General features: G+C 35.0%; 1 long non-coding RNA gene and 1 gene segment (V, D, J or C); both read left to right on the top strand.

Moving 5' to 3' along the window:
- The first annotated feature begins 10,329 nt into the window (after positions 1 to 10,329).
- LOC140333455 (Ig gamma-2C chain C region-like) lies at positions 10,330 to 13,469 on the top strand. The segment is given in 4 exon segments: positions 10,330 to 10,653; positions 11,064 to 11,387; positions 11,626 to 11,946; positions 12,708 to 13,469. Coding segments are annotated over 4 exon segments (1,077 nt in total).
- Positions 13,470 to 16,803: 3,334 nt separating this feature from the next.
- Positions 16,804 to 21,209, top strand: LOC140333467 (uncharacterized). The gene is made up of 2 exons (XR_011921363.1): positions 16,804 to 17,302; positions 18,728 to 21,209. It is a non-coding gene; the product is annotated as an uncharacterized lncRNA (long non-coding RNA).
- Positions 21,210 to 22,229: the final 1,020 nt, after the last annotated feature.

The raw sequence follows: 22,229 nt of genomic DNA, 5'->3' as shown, positions 1-22,229 counted from the left end.
GGTTGTATTTTACTGTGAAGAGGGATGTAGAGTTGTTGTGTCAGAGATGTCACTTTTTGGACCTTGGAGGTACAAGAACAGACCCAGAGAGGAGGGAGCTTGAGTAACAAAAGGGAATGAAGCTGACTCCTTCTTACTTACTGGCCTGACCAAATAGTTGTGCAGGAAGTGGCCAAAGGGGCACAATACAGGAAAAGGTTAGCCTGAAAGAAGCATTATTTCACTGAGTGTCAAAACTCCATAAACAAAACTCTTATATGTATTCTTCCAATGGGTGTCACCCTTATTATTAGTTATTATTAGTTTTCCAAATAGAGTGGAAATGCTGAACAGGGCTTCATGTTCACATTTCAGCTGAAAAGCCCATGCTTGGGGTTTCCCCTGGAGAGGGGAGAAAATGGTACTAACTTTTGTATGTTCTTCTGTAAACGTTCAAGGTTGTAATGAAAAATATTGCAGGCATTGCGAAAAGCCCAAAAATGAAAAATGAGCAGAAAAAGGTACCCTCAGGTTCTGGTACTGCTGACAAAAAAGGCTTAGGACTCTGGTGGACTTGGGGGCCTAATAAAGTTGAAAGTATCCCCACTGGACCTCCTGTACTAGGATCCTGAGCTCCTTTATCTGTTTGCATATTTCCTCAAGTGGATCACTGTCTCCTACAGCTGATATTTCTGGCTGTGACTTTTCAGCATGATCTCCCAACTAGTAGGTATTGCAGGAATGCCTGGGGCGTGTAATCTAAGCGACACTTGGTCTTCACAATGGCACCCTGCCAGTTGGGCCACTAATCCTGATGACTACTGGACTCTTTGCTGCAAGGTGACACCTGAATGTGGTCCCCAGAGCCACCTCACCAAGGGGCAGACCAGTAGGCTTCAGTGTAGAGACAGCCAGGGAGTCAGTCATGGCCACAAAACACACGTCAGGTGGCAGACAATGTGAGTGATCAGGTAGGTGGTCAGGGCAGGCTGCAGATATCCGGCATCGGTAATCGAGAAGGTCAGGACAAAGTACAATCTAGGAACATGCTATGAAGAGTCCCAAATGCTAGGGAACTGGTTCAAAGTCACAACACCAGCCACCATTACTGCTGAGGTGGCATCACTTTTCTGCACTCTCCTTTCCACATTCAGAACATCTCTAGGCTCTGCCACTTTCACCTGTGCATCTCCAAAATACATTCCTACTTTTACCGAGAGACGACCAAACTCCTAGTATATGCTCATATCATCTCTCGTTTAAACAACTGTAACATTCACTTTTCTGGCATCCCACTAACCAGACTCTCTCCTATTCAATATATCATTAATGCTGCAGCTAGACTTATCTTTCTTTCCCATTTTCCCATGTTTTTTTCAGTTCTCATTTGCAAATGTCTACATTGGCTTCTGTATATCACCTTAGAATCATATTCAAGCTACTGTGCTTTGCTGTGCTATAAATCCCTACACAGCTCACATTTCTTACTTGATACACAAATACACCCCTAGCTGCCCTTTCAGCTGCTACATGGCTTGCTCCTTACTTTCTCCACATTTAAAGGAACCACTAAAACGCATCTTTTAAAATTCATGTTTTTTTTTTGTCTCTCAACCCTCACAGCCTCCTAATCTGTTGTATACTACTCTCCCCCACCTATTGGATTGTAAGCTTTTTTTGGACAGAGTCCTCTCCTCCTCCTTTTCCATTGTTTATATCGGTATAATTTGCCAGTCCTCTTTAATGTACAGTGTTGTGTACTATGTGGGTGCTTTACACATAAAGTCGTTTATTAATAATATTAATAAAAAAACAAAAACCCGTGGGTGTTTAAAAAAGGCATTATTCAAGAAAACAGGAGAAATGAAAAAGATTTATGTTTTTATAGGAAGGCCTACAATCTACACCATAGTAAATATAATATTCTGGTATAAAATAAATATGAGTGTGTAATAGCAAACCATGTATTGGTTGAATTACATGACAGTTTTATGAGAGTTGATTTCAATAATGTTCTAGTAACTTGACATTGGCATTCCAATCATTCACAAAATTCCAGCTGTGCAGATACTATCATGCAAAATAAGTGGCTATATTTACAGCCAACATGATTCATTTTGAAGAAAAATTAGTTTGTGTATTTATGAAGTAAAAAAAAAGGTGAGATATGAAAACAATTAACAGGAAGTGGCATTTAAAATTAGTTTAATGTTCTTGCTTGAGTTGACAAGTACTAAGTCCACCCTTCATGTGAGCTCGACCACAGTAGACTAATCTCTGCCTGACATGAATTGCAGCATCATAATGGCATATGGTAAACTTTGAAAATATAATACTTGGCTTGATGAAAATTATTTAATAACTCCTATCTTCACATCAGCCAATTATACCATAGTAAAGGTGATAAGGTGGATCAACTGCCTGCAAAATGCAATTTTCTAAAATCAGTACTGTTTTAGTACTGTCTAAAAGTCATACAGGTGTTAATTTTACGTTTTTTGTTTTTTTAAAATTTATATTCAGAAAAGGCAAATAAAAACAAAAAAGGAAAGCATACAAAGATAAGATTATTGTGAGACTGTCATGATTTTGATGACAAAGTATAGTCTTTTTTTATTTAATATTGTTTTTTCGTACAACAGTCAGAAAAGAAGAAGATAAGGAGATGCTAAATATCCAGAAGGAAACAATTACCTGATGGAAACAGGACAACTTATTTGTGGTAAGTTTTGCTTTTTTCCTGGGGGATAGAGATTTATTTGTATTTGAATTCCTAAATTCAAGTGAAAAAGTTTGGGATTTTTTGGCATATCTTTATTAGAACAGATCAGATGTGCCCAACTGTAATATAAGGTGTGAAATACAAGTACGTTCAAGCCTTTTGAGTTTATAGTATATGTGGTGTGCTATGCAGTAATAGTGATATGGTGGATGACATAGTTCACCCAGTAAGACAGTTTTAGCAGAAACTGGCAAGGGATGTCAGTGTCAATTATGTAGGCTTTGTGGTTGTGCATGCTGGGTGCTGTACAAAGCAAAGACAAGAATAACTAAGGAGTTTGCAGCAAAATAGGCAAACAGGGTCCAGGAATAGGAATAGAAGTCATTGATAGAACCTGAATAGTATTTGGAGTCTGGTATGGTGTATAGTGGCTATATGATACTATTCTACAGAAAGTGTTATGTAAAATATGAGGTTGCAAGGTAGGAACAATATAATCTGACAGAACAGGATAACTTCAAAAATACAAGCTGTGGTCTCATAGAGAAATTTTTGCTGTCCAAAGTGGGACTGTGGTTCCATGAACATACCCTGAAAGGCTAAAAATAAAAACTATAAATATCAGCCCAGCTTTAGGTAAACCATAAAAGGTTATAGCTTACTGACATTTTTTTAAAAAATAGGAATGTAGTAAAAATCATGTGCAGGGGTAATGGAAATCACCTGCTATAATTTTGCTATATTCTGCTTAACATTTTTGGAATAAATTATACCATAGCAGGCCATGGCTTTAAGTGTCTTGTAAAAATCTTTAGGTTATACCATACTAGAATAATAAAGGAACAGAAGAATGTATTGTAATATAGGATGAAGGTTTATCACCACTGGCTATTGGTAACATAATAATTAGGGAATACCCTAAGCTATAGCCAAAAATAACAATAGCTATATGGCTGAAAGATTGTATATATCATAAAATCCACATATGACATCAGTACAGGGATATGAGAATGCCTTGAAGGCTACTAATAAATCTAAATATTAAAGTTCTGGTTCTATGCATTTTACTAAACAAAACTACAAAAAATGTAAGCCCCATTTAATCAATAGCTAGCTTTAGCAGTTAATAACATGGCAAGCAATAGCATGCTGGAGCCAATAGTGTAAGAAATTAGCCAGCAACAGGATAGTTCAATTTAAGTAATTTACAGCATATATATATATATATATATATATATACATATATACACACACACACACACACATTTACATACATACATAGTTAAGACTGCATTGTATACCATGATGGGGGTAAAAGGGTGTTGGGAATTTGACCTACCAGGCTATAGCCTACAAGGATATGTAAAAAAAGCATTGTGCTGAAATCAATACATGCCATAGAAGCCTAATGCTTACTGCAAGAAACATAAACATGCATTGTGAAATACGATGGAAGTCAGAAAAGCATTGCATATACAATGCTTAATGTAATGGTAATTCAATTTTGCAAGCCAATATACAGGCAGATGTTACAGTAGGGATAGTATGCAGACTTTAGTTTGCAGGGACCTAGCATACCTAATATCAAGCAGAGGGTAAATAGTAGGAATGATCTAGCAGCAGCTTTACTGTATCAGGAACTGGTTACTGCCAGCAAATAAAGAATTGTAAACCAGGATTGTTAAAAAAAATAATGCTTACTGTATGTATATAATAGTACAATTCTAGTTAAAGAACATCAACAGAATGCAAATTTAAGCAAGAAGGTTTGCAGGATCAGGATTGGGAAAACATGCAATGCTTACTGTAGTTATGGTATAGTAGGCTATAGGTAATGTAATCATTTGACAAAGCACATCGGTAGGGAAACACACCTAAATCAAAAGCAAAGGTAAAACGCATTGCAAGCCAAGTAAAAAAAAAAAAACCTGGAATGAGGGTTTATTTTAGCCATTGCAAGTTATAGCTTTCTGGAACAAGCATAGGAGAATGAGGATGGAGGTCAGAAACACAGGATCCTGCCTTGGTATAGTAATTATGTGATAAAGAAAAAGTGAAAGAATTGCTTATGTAAATCAGTAAAGACACAGTACAAACAATAGGCCAGCGGCATGGTTTAAAAAGCTGTGTGTTAAAGCTTAGCTGAAATACAAAACAGATTCAGGTGTACCATGGAAGCCTATAGCTAACCGCCTACAAACATAAACCTGCATTGTCAGCTAGAATAGAAAGAAGAAACCTATTGCAGAAACAAATCTTGTTGTAGAACTAGTATGGTAAGCTGTAACCCAAACATAAGGTAAATTTTTGTAGGTATATAATGGCTACCTATAAGTTTCTAATACAAGAATATGCAGTCTACACCAAGATATGGTGGGAACATAGGTGGATGTATGTATTGGCATCCTATAGTTTACAGTGACATGCAAAGCAATGTGTTTCAGGTATGGAATAGCAGGCTATAGCCTACTGGAACAAGAATAAGCACAGACAGTATGTTGTAAACCAAGCAGGAATGGGGCATGGGTGCAGGGAATTCTGTATGAAGGTTGTATTTGTTGAGAGTGGCAAATAAATAAATGTGCTGTAATCTAGGCTAGAGGTCAAAATGATACTTTTAGGGCTACATGCTATAGCTAAAGTTTTTGTGGTACATAGGATGTATTGCAGCACAAGGTATAGCTTACTGCCCAGATGCACTGTATGCCAGAATGACAAAACATACATTTGATTCTAGCTTATTGTAGTTATGCCATCATAAAATGTATATCTCACTTTAGCAAACAGATTACAATTTTAATCCCTGAACAAAACTACAAACTAGGATACAACATCAACCAAAGCCAGGGCTCCTATACAGCATGACACTGTATTGGTGCTCAGAGCTTCATCTTCACTACTTATTACTATTTAGCTTCTTCACTATCTGCAAAGCTTCTGGGGTCTGTGGTGGTTTTGTTGTATTGTGGACTAACCAGGATTAGTGGGAGTTCTTGAGGTGGTGTTTATTGATGATAATAGAATATGGTGATGATAAAATAATGGATGCTTGTACAGTGCCAACAGTGTGGGAAATCAGCCAGAGGTGGAATAGTACTATTTAAGTAATTTACAGTATGCATACATTTCCAGCTATAGTTTAGGAAGTTAGGAATGCATTGCATGTCAAGATGGGGGCAGTAAGTTGTAGCGAATACTACTATACCAGGCTAAAGCTTACAGTAACAAGTAAAAGTGAAAAAGAAATACACTGGGAACAGGGTGTACCATGGAGGGCTATAGCTAACTGCTCACAAACATAAGCATGCACTGTCAACTAGGAAGTCAGAAATATATTGCAAATACAAAGCTTATTGCAGAACTAGTATGATCAGTTGTAACTCACTGGTACACAGATATTGTAAATAAGCATTGCAAATCACAGTATACAGGCTGATCTTATAGAAGGTATAATAAGGCAATTATAGTTTGAAAGGTCTTGTACTATTAAAAGTAAGCACATGAGATGTATAGTAGGAGTATTCTACCAGTCGCTTTGAAAATAAATGTATCAGAGACTGGTTGCTGATCGCAAGTAAAGTATTGAAAGCCAGGATTGTTTTGGAAATATACATCCCATGCTTACTGTATGAAAATATTCAAAGCTTAATGCAGCTTTAGTATGGAATAATGTAGGTAATTTGATCATTTGTACAAGCTCAAAAGTAAAAAAAAATCACTAAAAGCAAATGTGCAGGTATTAAAAGCATTGCAGACCAGATGGAAACAAACCACCATTGGAAGGGGACCTACTTTATCTATAGCAAATTGTAGCTTTCTGAAACAAGCACAGGAGAATGAGGATGAAGGTCAGAAACACAGGATCATGCCTTGCTGTATTTTTTTCTTTTTTTGTGTGATAGAAAAGCTAGTTTAACCAGTATTAACAAAGTAGAATAGAATGCTAAAAGTTAGTCTTGTGGTTTAAAAAGCTGTGTGCTACAGCCTATAGAAAAAGATAACAAATCAGCTCCAGAAAAGAAGATCGTACACAGGAAAACATGTAAATACAAGGCATGCTATGAACACGCATATAGGTTTCTAATATAAGAAAATGCATTGTACAGCAAGCTGTGTAGAAAACATAGGTGTATGTTTACAATGACAAGCAAAAGAATGCAGATTTGGATTAGCAGGCTTTAGCCTACTGGAACAAGATAAGAACAGACAATATACTGTAGGGATGATACATGGGTGCAGGAATACTGTATGAAAGTTGTAACTTTGTTAAGCATGGTAAATAAAACAAGAAGGGCCACAGGCTCACAGAGAATGTATTTTATCACAAACTATATCTCACTGTCCAGACAAAGTATGTACTGTAAACTGGAATTACAATTGCATACTGTTAAATGTGGCTTATTGTAGTTTTATTTAATAAAAAAGTTTAGATCACTTTAGCAATGATATGGCAAATTCAATCCCACAACAGAACCAGTATAGAACCTCAATGCAAAAAGTTATGGCTCTTGTACGGCATGGAACCATATAATGTTTGCCCCCCCTAAACTCCAATGTAGTCCTAAAAATGTTACAATATATTAGAGAGGTATATCACCAGATGTAATACATGAAAATAATTATAGGCCCACAATGCTGTATGTACACTGCTTTTTTAGGGATTTAAATAAAAGAATAAAAAAGGAGCTTTAGATCATGTGTAGGATCATTCAGTTGCCTCACAGCTTGTTTTGGAATCAGGGATCACAAAATACCCTTAGGATGCAAAGTATTGGTCCTTGGGTGTGGGGGTGCTCAGATCTTCAGTTGTGCCTCGCAATGCCTCCTTCTAACTACTACTAAGCTTCTTCACTATTTAGCAAATTTCTATGGTTTGTGGTAGTTGTTGTTGTATTGTGGATTGGACAGGATTGGTGGGAGACTTTTTTGTAAAACTTTAGTGGAAGACTTTTTTTTTCACTTCCTGAAATGAGTGCAGAAATTACAGGCCTAAGAATATACTCTAAGCATATCTATAGTGAAAAAAGTTGGAAAACAATACATTTATGTCAAGGTGAACATGTAAAATTTACACCAAGTATTTAAAGACCGTTGGAAATAGAACTAACTCCTAATGATGTCATAAAGAGAACATGACTAGGTAACAATAGGTGTAGTATGACAAGAAATGTGAGAGCAGCTAATGCAGGTGGAGGACTGTAGTACATATACATCAGATAAAGAACATTTACTGCAAAAGCTCATATGCAAATAGAGGTAGTTACTTAGTTTAGTAAGGGTATTCACATAAAGATCACATAAAAAAATGAAATAGATGGATGCAGAAGAAAGAAAATAAACATAGGAATAATATATTGCAAAACAGATATGTGTTAATAGGCCACAATAAAATGTGTAGATGAATATATGTATAGATCTGAGGTTTAATCTTACTGTTAGATTTTAGGAGCATTGCATAATTTATCATAGCATACCAAAAGGTTACCCATTTTAGTTACACTTCAAAAAGCATCAGGGTTTTTATAATATGCAAGTTGGTCAAATGCATTTTTCTTTAAATACATGAAAACTTGTGCCTTGTACCTGAAACGCTGCTTTTCCAACAACATATGGTAACAGTATGGAGACAGAGAAAAAGCAATATCACTTCATAATATATTTGAACAAGGATTTGAACAAGGATTTTTGATCAGATCAAGTTATATTTGATGAAACATATAGATATAAAAATGTTGATTGTAGTAATAGGGCTAAACATTTACTTCAATTCTTGTAGAAGACAAAATTGTATTTCCTTTTCATATTTCTTAGGAAAGGTAAAAAAAAAAAAGGTAAAAGTAAAGGTAAAGTAAAGTAAAGGTTTAAAAACAAAATCAACCCTGGTGTGTGCTCAATTGATGTGGTGCATCAATTGTTTTTAATAAAACATATCATAAGTATAGTTATGTTTTGCCAGACCTCTTGTTATGTTTGAAAATCTGAATAACGTAATATTAAAAAAGGGTGTTTTCCAATGTGTGGTAAATAGTAGTGGCTTACTGTACAACAACCATGTCCTTGATTAACCAGTCGCTTTAGTAGACTCTAAAAACTGCTCCCAGGGTCATATAGGAATACCCAGGATAGACTAACCACACAGCTTTAGGTGTTGTGTCTGAATGAGGCCTTACAGTGCATATGTGTGTATTTTATTGTGCCTTTCTTCCAGTTGGGACTGCACATTTCTAGATATTATTGATAGATAAGATATTACCTGTACATAAAAATCTATATATAAATCCTAATCTGTATAAATCCTAATGTACATGGAAATCTGTAAGTCCCATTCAATTGCAGTATTAGTATTTCATGCATTAGTGTGCACACAACATTGTTAATGGCAGACCAATATACCTACATTGCAGTGCAACATTCTACTGTGCTCTGTTGTGTTGTGCATTGCAACAATTGGTTCACATTCAAATTTTGTGCTTTCTTAAGGATAAGGTCTTAACGTTGTGAATGTTAGGTGGAGTCATTCAAGGAACTAGATTCATATGGACAGCTCAGGACAGAAATGTTCTTACAAAGTTATCCACTTAGCACTTCAGCACTGTAAAAGCAAAGTTGTTTTACAAACATTGTTGAAATATTCTGATGGTGGAAAGGCAAAACTACAAAGACAACATAAATGAGAACAGTCTGTAGAATAGTCCAAATATGGTTAATCCACTGTAAACAGCAACAGAGAAGCAATACTGATAATATACTTGCTGTGCTTGAAACATTCAATAGATTTGACTAGGATGAGCGAGCTAGATTTTTAAACGCGATCTTGCGATGAATTCGGCCGTTCTCACTTACTGAAATTTTAAGTTAGAATGGCCGGTGTAAATTTGCTGATCGAGGTCGATTTTTCCTTCTACTAAAAAAAAAAAATACCTGCAGGATGTGCTGATCAATGAATGCAGCCACGGCTGTGCGATCGCCAGCACTAGAGGTTAAATGGGGACACACCTGGCACACAGACAAGTCTCCCCATTCAAAACCTCTAGTGGTCTCTGATTGGCTTAAGAAAGGAAAATTCTTTTACTCTGCCAATCAGGGAGCACTAGAGGTTTTGAATGGGGAGACTTGTCTGTGTGCCAGGGATCGCACACTAACAGGAGCCCTCGGAATCCTCCTGTAATGATTTCCTGGAACTTCCAACGGGTGCGTGAAATCTGTTTGCCAAAATTTCGCTGACCCATCAGAAGTGTGAGGAAATTTCCACGAGAATGCCAAAGGCATTCTAGCTTATCCATAGGTTTGACGTGTGTGTGGATGTAAACATAAAACATAAACAATATCAGTAAGGGAATTTCTTAAAACTGCAATACATCACAAAATCATTATATTCCCCAATTCAGGAATTCACAAATATGCAAGGTAATGGTAAAATGCATTCCAGTTTTTGGGTGCACATTTACATACTATACTAATGAATAGCTTTATGCATTAGATACAAATGATGAAAACAACTATCTTTCAATATCAAAACCTTAAACAACAAATACAACCCCAACTTATTCCAACTCACATTTATCCTTTGCAATGTGTATAAACATTTTTTATAGTTATCAAAAATAAGATTTGTGGTCTCATAACTAATGGAATTTTTCTTTGATTAACAGCTCAACCACAAGCTCCGAATGTTTACCCACTAGTACCTTGCTGTAACTTTGAGTCTTCATTACAAGAAGTCCCTATTGGGTGTTTGACTAACAACTACCTTCCTAGACCTGTAGAAGTCGAATGGAATGAAGGCTTAATAACCTCCGGAATTAGTAATCTTCCAGCAGTCCTTACTTCAAGTGGGAACTACATGTCAACCAGTTTTCTGACTGTTCCTGTATCTAATTTTAAAAGTAGCAAATACACATGTAATGTGAACCACAAGCCAACAAATACGAAAATCAACGTTGAAATATCAGGTAGGAGCAAAATGTTTTTACAACTATAGTGGTATTTTTACCAGTATTGGAGCTTTTCTTACAAACACAAATAGTTTTCTCTTTTTTAAATAAACTAAAGGTTTCCAGTTCAAAAAACAGATTAAGCATTAAATGACACTAGAATACTAACATATGTACAAAGTCTGTCACTGATATTACAATTAATACATTTATGTAGAAGTACAGGTGATTAACATTTGGAGGGCACACTTTTTCGTCATTTACATCTGAAGAAGGAGGATTATCAATAATATTAAACATTTGATGCAGCCCTATGTAACCTGGATTCTATGACATAACACAAATATAACTAATACAAATATTCAGTTAATACATTTGCAAAAAGGCTATAACAGATTAATTTTTTTCGTGTATTTATTTATATTTAGACCAATGTGAAAAGACTTCACTATCCCCACCAAATGTAAAGGTTACACAGGCATCTTGTGGAGAAACTGGTTCAGTTGATCTAATTTGTCTGATTGATGGATACTCTCCAGATGATATTAAAATACAGTGGCTTTTAAATGGAAATCCAACTTCTATCACCCCAAAAAATACTCCTTCATCCAAGGATAATGAAGGGCACTTTGAATCCAGAAGCCAAGTTTCTGTTCCCAAAGTGGACTGGAACTCCGGAGACACTTACACTTGTAAAGTGAGCCATCCCCCAAGTCACACTAAAAAAGAAGATAACATACATAAATGTTCAGGTAAGAACTTGTTTTGCTGTACATACAAACAAAATTGTCATCTTTGGAAGGTTTTAACACAGCTTTTAATATTGAGCTCATTGGAAAAAAAAAAGCCCCATCGGCATCATTAGTATTGCTGCACAGCATCCATTTTGAATGCTTTATCTCTCATTTCTTTATTGATTGTTGATTGATTTTTTTACCCAAAAGTTTTAATTTTTGTTGTAAATTTTATTAACTGTGGCTTTTTTTTCAGAGTCATCTGCTTTACAACCAAAAGTTGTCTTGCTGCCTCCTTCCCCAAAAGACTTGTTGATCACCAAGGAGCCAAAGATTACCTGTGTGGTGTCAAAACTATCTTTTACAGACTCTTTAAACTTTAAGTGGAAGCGTGCTGATGGCAAAAGAACACAAGTATTCAAATCTGAACCAAAGCAAGAATATGATGGCACATACAGTGTTACAAGCAGCTTGAGAGTTAGTCTTACTGACTGGGCGTCTGGAGGGGGTTTTACCTGCATCGTTGAACACAGCGACCTTCCATCCCCCATAGAAAAAACAATTCAACACAGAGACGGTATGTGTTTATATAATTTTATTCAGCACTAAAATTGAGCAAACAATCCATTGTATGCACATAATATTCATGATCATTATGTTCATGATTTTTGGCCAGCAGAAAGGTCACTTGGTTGATTTCCACATGTTCATTATGCCTAACTGATCTGCTAAAAAAAAAAAAAAAAATCTTTTTTAAGAGGTCAACAGATGCAGTTCAGAATAGGCTCACATCTGAATGAGTTAAAGCAAGGACTCACCATTATTTTTCTGTACAGGTCCATAAAGTCAAAATGAAACAATCTGAAAGGAAATAGCTAATGATGGCAATAATTATTTAGGGAAAACATTTAAAAGCAAAATCTTGAGTGTTTATTTNAAATATAAAGACGGATCTCTATGGAAAGTTAAACAGGAAAGAGGATAAGATTTCAGTGCCCTTGCTGTGATCTTTGAATATAACTATCTCCAGAATGCCCACAGCTGGTCAGTTGGGTGAGGGCTTTAGGGTTTTAAAGAGCCTTACTGTTTGTCATGAATTTGTCATTATTTTGATGTGCATAGTCTGTGCACATTTTCAGTTAATTTACCTAAATGTTCATCTAAGACTTTTGGATGATAATACTGCTGTGCAATTTAACTTTAATGTGGACAGCAATGTCGTTTGCTGTCAACATTTTAGTTTTATTAGACAGACACTTTAATAGTTTTAAAAGACACTCACCTGTATAGTGACATAAATATGCATGGTACTAATCAAAACTATTTTATTCCCAACAGAACCAACAACAGAGCCAACAATTTATCTTTTCCCACCACCAGCTGCAGAACTGGCTAAGTTTGAATTTGTAGGTCTAACGTGTCTAATAAAAAGATTCACTGCCCAAAATGTATATGTGCAATGGAAGAAGAATGGTGTTGTCATTGAGGAGGATCAGTACATAAAGACTGTACCCATACTGGATGAAGACACAGAAACATATATCGTGTACAGTACACTCTTCATTGAAAAATCAGAATGGAACAGAGGAGCATCATATACCTGTGCATGCGTACTTGACACAATAACTTCAGCAGACATAAAGAAAAACAGGGGTAAATGATTCTTGTGATCTAGCTTTTATATCTGAAGTACTTCCAATGGCTTACTCTATAACCTTCTTTACTTTTAAATTTTACGCACAATTTTTTGATGTGTGGAACATCAAGCTTTGGTGTTTTAGTGTCAAAGAATGATGTTAAGCCATTGCAGCTTTGCTTTTGATTATATATAGGAGATAGTCATGTAATTGGAGAATAAATGAGAGGAAGTCCCAAGAACATTGTAAAATGCACTAATGGCAATACCTAGAGCAACTGCATTGTATTAACACTGTTTATCCAATATTCCAACATGTTTTCATGTGTTTGTAATCCTAATACAGTATTATCTTGCATTTATTCCCTTTCCTCTGTTTCTGGTGTGTGGAACACTGCAATTACCTTTGTGTCTTTTATGTTATGTCATGTGCTTATATCTCAATAAACTCTTGTATAACATTATGTTGCTAAACTCAAGGTCTGTCTTTACTTATCTTAAGTCCTAATATAACATTAGGAAATATATGCTACAAATGGTGATTCATAAAGTAATATTGCAATCATAAAACTGGATATAAAACACATCTATCACGTCAATACCTATTGATCACTTTTTTATCAACACTTATTGAAAGCTAAATTCCATCTCCTTATTACCCATATAGTTCCCCCACCTCCCCTTGTCTTAAAGTAATGTCATTTGTGTTGAACACACATTTTTTTCACAGTACTATAGTACAGGAAGCAGCCATTATGCATGGTTAGATTATATCTTGCTCAGTAGCAGAGCTGTAGGAGTGAGAATAAATCTTTTCTTTTATCTACTATAAATTAATTTGTCAGACATGGACTTCTGGGGTTGTTTACTTAGCAACTAGAAGGTTATCTCCTGATATTCTTTTAAAGGCTTATGGTGGGGAGATGATTGTAGCACACTTACAATGGTTGCAGGATGAGGCAATATGAAATTTAGTTTAACTATATCAAGGCACTAATTTGTTCTGCAAAATTTTAAAATGTTCTACCATTCAGTAAATGGAAGTACACAACAGTTTTTGACTAAATAGTTACTGATTAGACAATTACTAAAATAAAATGTATAATAAATTTGCTAATCTTTGATGAAAGAAGATACAGGCTCCACTATGTAAATATGTTTAATATTTTATTCAGACTATCACATTGTGGTTACAACAATCACATTGTGTGTTACTACCACAAACAGTGGCCATTCTTTCCAAATTTCAGCTCAGGAAAGACATGCATTGCAGCACACCACAACACATTGTAACACAATTATATGTGCTATAGTGTGCTGCATTATACAAAATAGTACATACAACTTCAAAGGAATAGGCTGCTTTATCCCAATGTATTTTAAGTGCAGTAATGTACCTCCATAATCAGTATAGCTTGCAATGCCATTATAATATTTGCTTTTGATTGTTAAGTGCTTAGCCCTGTCATGTGTAGTAATGTTATGTGTTTGTCTGCTTTTAACCCCTAAAAGCTACATTTAGTTTTGAATTGCTTCAAACAGAAAGAAAAACATTTAGGTTGTGCCTTAACACAAATGCTGCATACACCTACAAAAGTGTGACCTTCTGAACAAAGAAGTCTCAACCAATACGTAACGTATTGTATTGTATATTGTGATATAAAGCTATAAAACAATTTGTGAGATCTTTACAACTCATCCTACTGCTGCTGGTTTAGTAAAACCAGCTTACCTAAATTTAATTACTGACATTTACAAAAAACATTTTAAACAATCAAAGGATCAAACAGGAATTTGAATGACATATTATTGGCATGATTAATGGACAAATAAAACAGTAAATAATATTACCCATTTGCCTTTAATGTTTACCCTTTTTCTGTAAAATTCACTTAAAGTCACCCTGACACTTAGGGGTACATCTAAAAAGCAGAAAATCTGACCACCTGCAAACATTCACTTTAGAAGAATCTCAGTCCAATGGATTGATTTACCAAGTGATTTAAACATTTGGAGGATAAAAAAGTGAAATGTCCAATCAAACAGAATATTAAACTTTACAATGAAGGCAAATTATATTGCCCTGGTGCCTTAAAAATACTGTAGACCCAAGTGACCCCCCTGCAATTTAGTGTGAACCTTTAAAGAGCTAGAATTAGGGAGATTTAATGAAATATGGTGCCAGACTTAATTTTTGTGCCCATACACATCTGTTGGGCCTCAGTTATCTGTTGGGCCTCTACTCATACTATGTTGCTGGTAATTACATAAACACTAGTATATCCCAATTTGGCTTTGGGACAGGTTGTTCCTGGCCGTGTTCACCTAGTATTTCATCTGCCATTATTGTTTACCCTTTTTCTATAAAATTCTCCTAAAGACACTTGAGGGTACATCTATAAAGCAAAAAAATCTGACCACCAGCAAACATTCAATTTAGAGGAATCTCAGGTCAATGGCAGTGATTGATTTACCACTTTAGTGACAATTCGATTACTAGAAGCATTTAGGGCTACATATTCACATGGTATAGTTCCTCAAAAATTCACATCAAGAAATATACTGGAGACCCAAGTTACTCCCCAGCAATTTAATGTAAACCTTTAAGTAAAATGATTTTTATGCAAGATGGTACTATCCTAATTTTCTTTACTCATACACATCTGTATGTAATCAGTTAATACTCTCCCCATACTGTGTTGCCAATATTTACATATATGCTGAAATATCCCAATTTGGGTTTGGGACAGGTTGCTACTGGTCCTGCTCACCTAATATTGTAATACCTGGAGACTCCATAGAACACATTATCATATGGATATCATATAGATGAAATCATCTTCTGCCACTCATCTCTGGGCTCACTAGACTTAAATCCTGGTCTTTGAAGGACTCTCGGCTGCAACACTTTTCTTGGCCCTGTGTTGGACTTATATGAGTTCCAAACACAATAAAGGTCTGATAGCTCTGATATCGGTTCCAAACACAGTAAAGGCCTGATAGCCCTGATATAACAGTTTTACACCAGGACATACAAAATTAGCCAAATTCTCTTGACTTATATTTCCTAAATAGCATTATATGTTAATACTTCAAATTATTTATGACCATATCTAGAAAATACGATTTAATTTACTAGTAATGCAATTTGAAAAGCTATTTAAAAAAAACAAGTTAACAGACAAATAAGTTAGTTGTAAGAAGTTTTCATAATGAGGTAACCCATTTATCAAGGTCAAAAACAGCAAGTAGAAAATAAATCCTGATAACCACGTCACATTATGGTAGTTTTATATTTAAAAAAAGTTCTGGGGCCACCTAAAGCATAGTGCAGACTGGCGCAGTGTGCCAGACTGGTATATTTAGTAAGGGGGGGGATTCTGATGCTTTAGTAAAAGATCTGAATTCTGTACAGCACATAGACAGTACCTTTTCACAAATGTAAACATTTCCAAACAATTCCAACAAATGGTAAACAATAAATCCACCTAAAATAAATATTAAATTAGTGTATCGAAAGGAATAAAAGCACACAAAAAACACATATCTACAAATGGCATTGTTCATTTTCTCATTCTACTAAGTTTTTTTTTTTATTTGAAGACAGACGTGAAAAAAATTAGAGGTATTAATTTTAAAGCACCAAGTTAAAACACATATATAACCATAATCAAGTTGTTTAAGCCACCACGTGTACAGTGGGTCTCATGAAAATTAGGCTAAGGCTTTACACAAAGCACCCAGCCATCATCAGCCATCCAAATGCTGATTTACAGAACATTAGTGTGCAGTGGAGGTTCTAGAATTTGACTTATTTACCAGGGGTAGGTCTTAGTTCATGAGAAGACAGGACTTTATTCAAGGGTTTGTTCTTAACATTTCTCTTCATCACTATAGAAATAAAGGTTCCTGCTCATCATCCAATGATTCACAAATGGTTTAAATTGAATTGAAATTATTTATTCCTTTATCACAAATTGACATTAAATTGACCCAAATTAAGGAATGTTTCATCCACTCCAGAAAACAGATTTCTCAGATAGTATCCCTAAGCCCAGAAGGCATTAATATATATATATATTGTCAGGGTAGTTCCTTAGTGCCTTTTCCTGTGTAGCCTTGACTAATTAACCATTACAATAATAACCAGTTCTCCACAATCTCTTTCACTTTAGAGTACTTTTTATGGGAAAACAGCAGTGAAGATGACGAGGATAGTCTATGGTCAACAGCTGCCACATTCATCACTCTCTTTCTCCTGAGCTTCTTGTACAGCGCAACTATCACAATTGTAAAGGTAAAATAATCTTCATGTTTATAGCTGGAAATAAATTAATGTCAATAAATGAGATGTATTATTGCACGAAAATAAAAGAGTTTATGTGCATGGAAAGATACTTTTTAATGTTAAAAGATAGGATTGGAACTTTTATCAAGTGCATTATTAAATTCTAATTTCAACCCTTGTGCTCCAGGTAATAGCACAAAGGTTGGATACCAACAAAACCTGACTGCCTCGCCTTCCTGGATAAGTATACTAAGATCCCTGTGAGCCTTGGTGATTAGATAGTAGACAGAAGTGGGGTGTATCAACTCCTGCGTGTTGGTGAAGAAAACTATCTACTATGCACACCAGCAGCCTATCATTTCATATCCTAGGGAAGTGTTATCACGACAGTGCAGAGATAATTTCAGCAGTCAGGCATCATAAAATGGTCTTTCGAACTTTTAGATACTTATAGAAAAGATCTTCCAAGTAATCAATAAAAATATGTTTGTATAAATACACTGGCTAGAGATAAGTAAGGCTACGTACACAAGTCAGATGGCTACATATACGTGTCAGATGATTCTTGTCTGATAATTTCCTCAGGGCAATATTGGATTAAAATCTGATGCGTTTGTACAGCGCTCGTCCAACTTCATTCATGGATCCGTAAAGGGGGTAAATCCGTAAATGGGGGTAAAAGAAAGTGAGCGTAGCAGGTGCCGCTTCATCATTCTCCGCCCTCCCTTCTTCATAGAGGAGAACGGCGATGTATGTACAGCGCTCATTCAGTCTTTTGTTGTTGGAAAAGACTGGGAAAGATCCTTTCCAACAACAATTATTGAACGTGTGTACATAGTGTAAGTATAAGTATTTATATTTAGTCACAAAATGCCCAACATGAAACAAATGCAGTTTATGCAATGTAGACCTCTATAACAAATGTAAATTATTTAAAACAAGCAACTCAAGTCAACTCATGCAAGAATAAATATTTGGATTGTATGTGTCCATTGAAGTCCACTTTCTAAGTAATTAGGATAAAGACATTTTTATTGTTATCTGTACCCCTAGTGGAGAGATTGACCTATTTTGAACCTAAAATTCTGGGCTATCATCAGAGTAATAGGTTCCTATTTGGGGACAACTGTTTCAGGGATAACTTTCTGATATAATTTTTTATATTTTCCATTAAAATATATAGCCTGCATCCTGCTTGATAAGGAGTTTCAAGCTTTGAGGTATAAATCAATTGCATTGGATATCATGCTTTTTATATGCCCTTCATGCGCGTGGAAACCCAGCTGTTTAAAAAAATGCATTGTCAGTATAAATATTTAAGGCAACATATGGTGTATTGCAGATCTTACTGCTTTGGAGGAACTGATTGATAATGTATCATGTTTCTTGTACATGTGGAATACAACTTACTGTTTTTGTTATTTTTTTCTATAGGTAAAATGGTTCATTTCAAGGATTCTTCAGCTTGACAAAGTTGACGAACATTTTGTTACTGTACTGGATTCAGTTACTCAGTGAGGATTATCTGTTTGAAAATTCTAAATCAAGTGAACCCCAGTCAATGGAATGTGTTAAATACATACAGATGGTCTGTGGAGCTGTGTATTACCAAACATGAAATATAATGTATTTATAAGAGCAAAGAGCAGAGCTTGTGTCATTCCCATTACATACTATGTAAAAGTAAATTCACAATCTGGACATTTTCTTGGGTAATGTTTATATGCTTTGCACTTTACCCACACAAGTATGCAACAAATATAAGATAGAGCAGATTTGTGTTACGAGTTTGCACCCATACATTTCTTGGCCATGTGGTATGTAACCCAATTGACTAAAATCGAAGTTACTCATTTAAAATGGACAATAATTGTGAACTCTTAAAATTCAAACTAACAAAAAATGAAATCTTTAATAGCTAATTTACTGTGTAGAACGTATTAGTCAAAGTCACAATATACTTATGTAACAAAAAATGTCTCTCTTTCTCTAAAACAAACATTTTAATGGTTTCAGTTCATAAGTACTTTCTGACTGGCAATACGTGTGTTGTTTAGATTTGTAGGATAACTGAGGCTTTTGTTGATATTATAGCTTAAATTATAGTTAGAGGTGAACTTTTTGTGTTTAAAGTTGAGAAGTAGAGTAGGGAAAGGTTTAGGTTTTCTTGCTGTTTTTGCCTGTAATGGGAAAATTCAAAGGTCTGTGACCAGCAAAGAAATGATGATGGGGCTTCAATGTTTTAGGTTTCCATACATTTCTAGGTTGTGAAAGATGTTGGGAATTGTGTTATTTGTTTCTGATGGAATAACTTTAAAAATCTTGTATACTTGGCTGTAAAATGATGATTGTGCTACAGTTCTCATGCCTAATGAGGCAGTCACTAGGACAGAAACAAGGCAGTCGATCAGACATTACAATACACAGGATTTATTACCAGAATAATTCAGCTAAGCTAGAAGTTGTCAAAAGTATGTCCACCTGGTGCCCTATACACCTATGTTTAGAAGACTAAAAACAGATATAAACACAATCATTTAAAATTCATTAAAAAGTTACATGTAAACATTACATTGTTCCCAACTTTTTCAAAAATTCAGCTTCAATGAAAAATGCCTGGTGATTATTTCATAAAGGTCCTAATTCCTCCCATGCTTGCTTTGTTCTGTCAATCTACAATACACAAGTCTACAAACAGCCATGTCAACACACCAAAACCAAGCCAACCACCATTACCAACCATCATTGTCACTTTTTGGAAGGATGTCCAAAGCAATGATGTGAAGCTGGTACTGGATTAGGGGCATGAAAGAGGCTGTAGGGGATCAACAGCATTAGGATGCAAATACATTTAAAAAAGTGATTTACATTTTACAGTGTTTCAGCACATGGATGACTCTTTCAGACAGTTTGGGGCAGTTTTTTAACTGTAGTGAACGGTAACATTTGACAAATGCTTTGTCATGCGGTTAAATACAATTGCAGTTAAAGTGTGGTTCTCTATACCACTAGGGATTATGGGGCCATCTCTAGTCTTCTAGCAACAACTGCAAAGCAACCACAGCTTACAGGTGTTCAAATGTAATCCTATGCAAGTCAATAAAAGCAGCTGACTACTCAAGAGTGGCTGGAAGCTGCATGTTTCTTCCAGAAACCCCACAACAGGCCAATACAAATTCAGCAGCAAACTTCTGAACATACAGTCATCAAGTTAGTATTCAAATATACCTTAGGCTTTATATAATCTCTTAATTATAAGGGTCTCACAACACAAAATTTAAGCTGTATACATGTTCTTATAAACAATTTAAAAAAAATACTGTGGTAATATGACTGATGCAGTTCAATGGTACTCACTCTTTTCAATTCCAATACCCTAAAACCAGTCAGATTTTTCAGGAACCCAGAAATATTACAGTCAAGAAAAATGGTTACAAAATGCCCAACCCCAATCTACTAACATACAGTATCTATTTAATAGCTTCATATTGTTCCTGGAACACCTCACAGTTTTCCCTCTCTAAAACTCCTACTTTTTTACCTCTCATCTCCTACTTTTCTAATTTAATCTAATTTACATTTGTTATTTTTTGTACATTCTTAAAAAGTATGAGTTATCTTGTGTTTAATAGCATAAAAGTAGACAAGCAGAGCCATGATTAGCTATGGTGTCATATTCATTTTCCCCGCGTCCAAACTCAGGGTCTCCTCCATGTTAGACAATCTTAACAGAACTTTACTAGGAGGAAAAAACTGGGGAAAATAAACTACAGGGTAGATAGCAAACTGATCCACAATAGGCAATCAAGATGAACAAGTAACAACACTCTTATAATAATTTATTCAATAACGATGTTCAACTATGCTGTGTGATACACCATTAAAAGAAAGTTTAAATGAAGTTCTACACATTAAAGTGTGATTCTCCTTTTTTATCATTTAATGAACTGTTTGTGATATGAAAGTTATATGAAAATTGACACCTTTATTATTTGTTAATGTGGTAACTTTAAGGGGAGAATATGTTAACATATGCTAAAATCCATGCTGAATTGTTTGCTGTACTAAGGAGTTGTTATAGGAAAAAGAAAATAGTTAGTTTATGATCTAATGTGCCAATAAAGGAAACATATTACATATACAAAATATACTCTGGTAATCATTGCTGAAATGTAAATACAAATTTAAAATGTCCACTTTGGGAGGTGTGACCAAAAAATCTTTTAAGCACTAATACTTTATTTTAAAGCCTAGGCTCTTCACAGGTCTATAATTCTACAAATTCACTTAGCTTAGTGAATGAGGTGACTTTTAGGCTGACTTTAGGGATCTAATCCTGTGACAAGTGACAATTCATGTATAATTATATTAAATTATCCAATATTGTAAAAAAAATTCAATGTACTCTGTGCAAATGGTTTTCATATATTTGGATAAAATAACATTATTATTCATACAACTTTTAAATGGAGATTTTAGCTCCACAATAGTGTGGTGACAATAAATAGAATGCATTGCAATATACCCAAAAGATGACACAACTAAAGCTTTGGATATTTGATATATTTATTATCAGCACTAATTATTCCTAAAGAGTCCCTGCCTATAAACAATGGACAATAAAGTATTTACAGGCCCAAAAAGAAGTAAAAGTCATTAGATCAAGCCATCCCTGACCTCTCTAGTTGCTTAAACTGTGAATTAATTGACTTTCAAAAATTATTAAATATCATAAGTAAGTTTTATCTTAAGATATAAAGACTAAAACATATCTTATTTTTGCATTTCCTAAATAGGTAAATAAAACAAGTTTTCATTAGGTTTTTAATAGAGGGCTGACAGGCTGGCAGGATTTTCTTGCATCAAAAATATAATATAAAAAAATAAGATTTCAGTGCAGGTAGTATGGTGAGTAATCATGCAAGTTAGATATATG

The sequence above is a fragment of the Pyxicephalus adspersus genome, chromosome 6 (genome assembly GCF_032062135.1).
Source record: "Pyxicephalus adspersus chromosome 6, UCB_Pads_2.0, whole genome shotgun sequence".
Lineage (NCBI taxonomy): Eukaryota > Metazoa > Chordata > Amphibia > Anura > Pyxicephalidae > Pyxicephalus > Pyxicephalus adspersus.
Note: the sequence above shows the minus strand (reverse complement) of the source record. Positions and strands in the feature narration are given on the sequence as shown.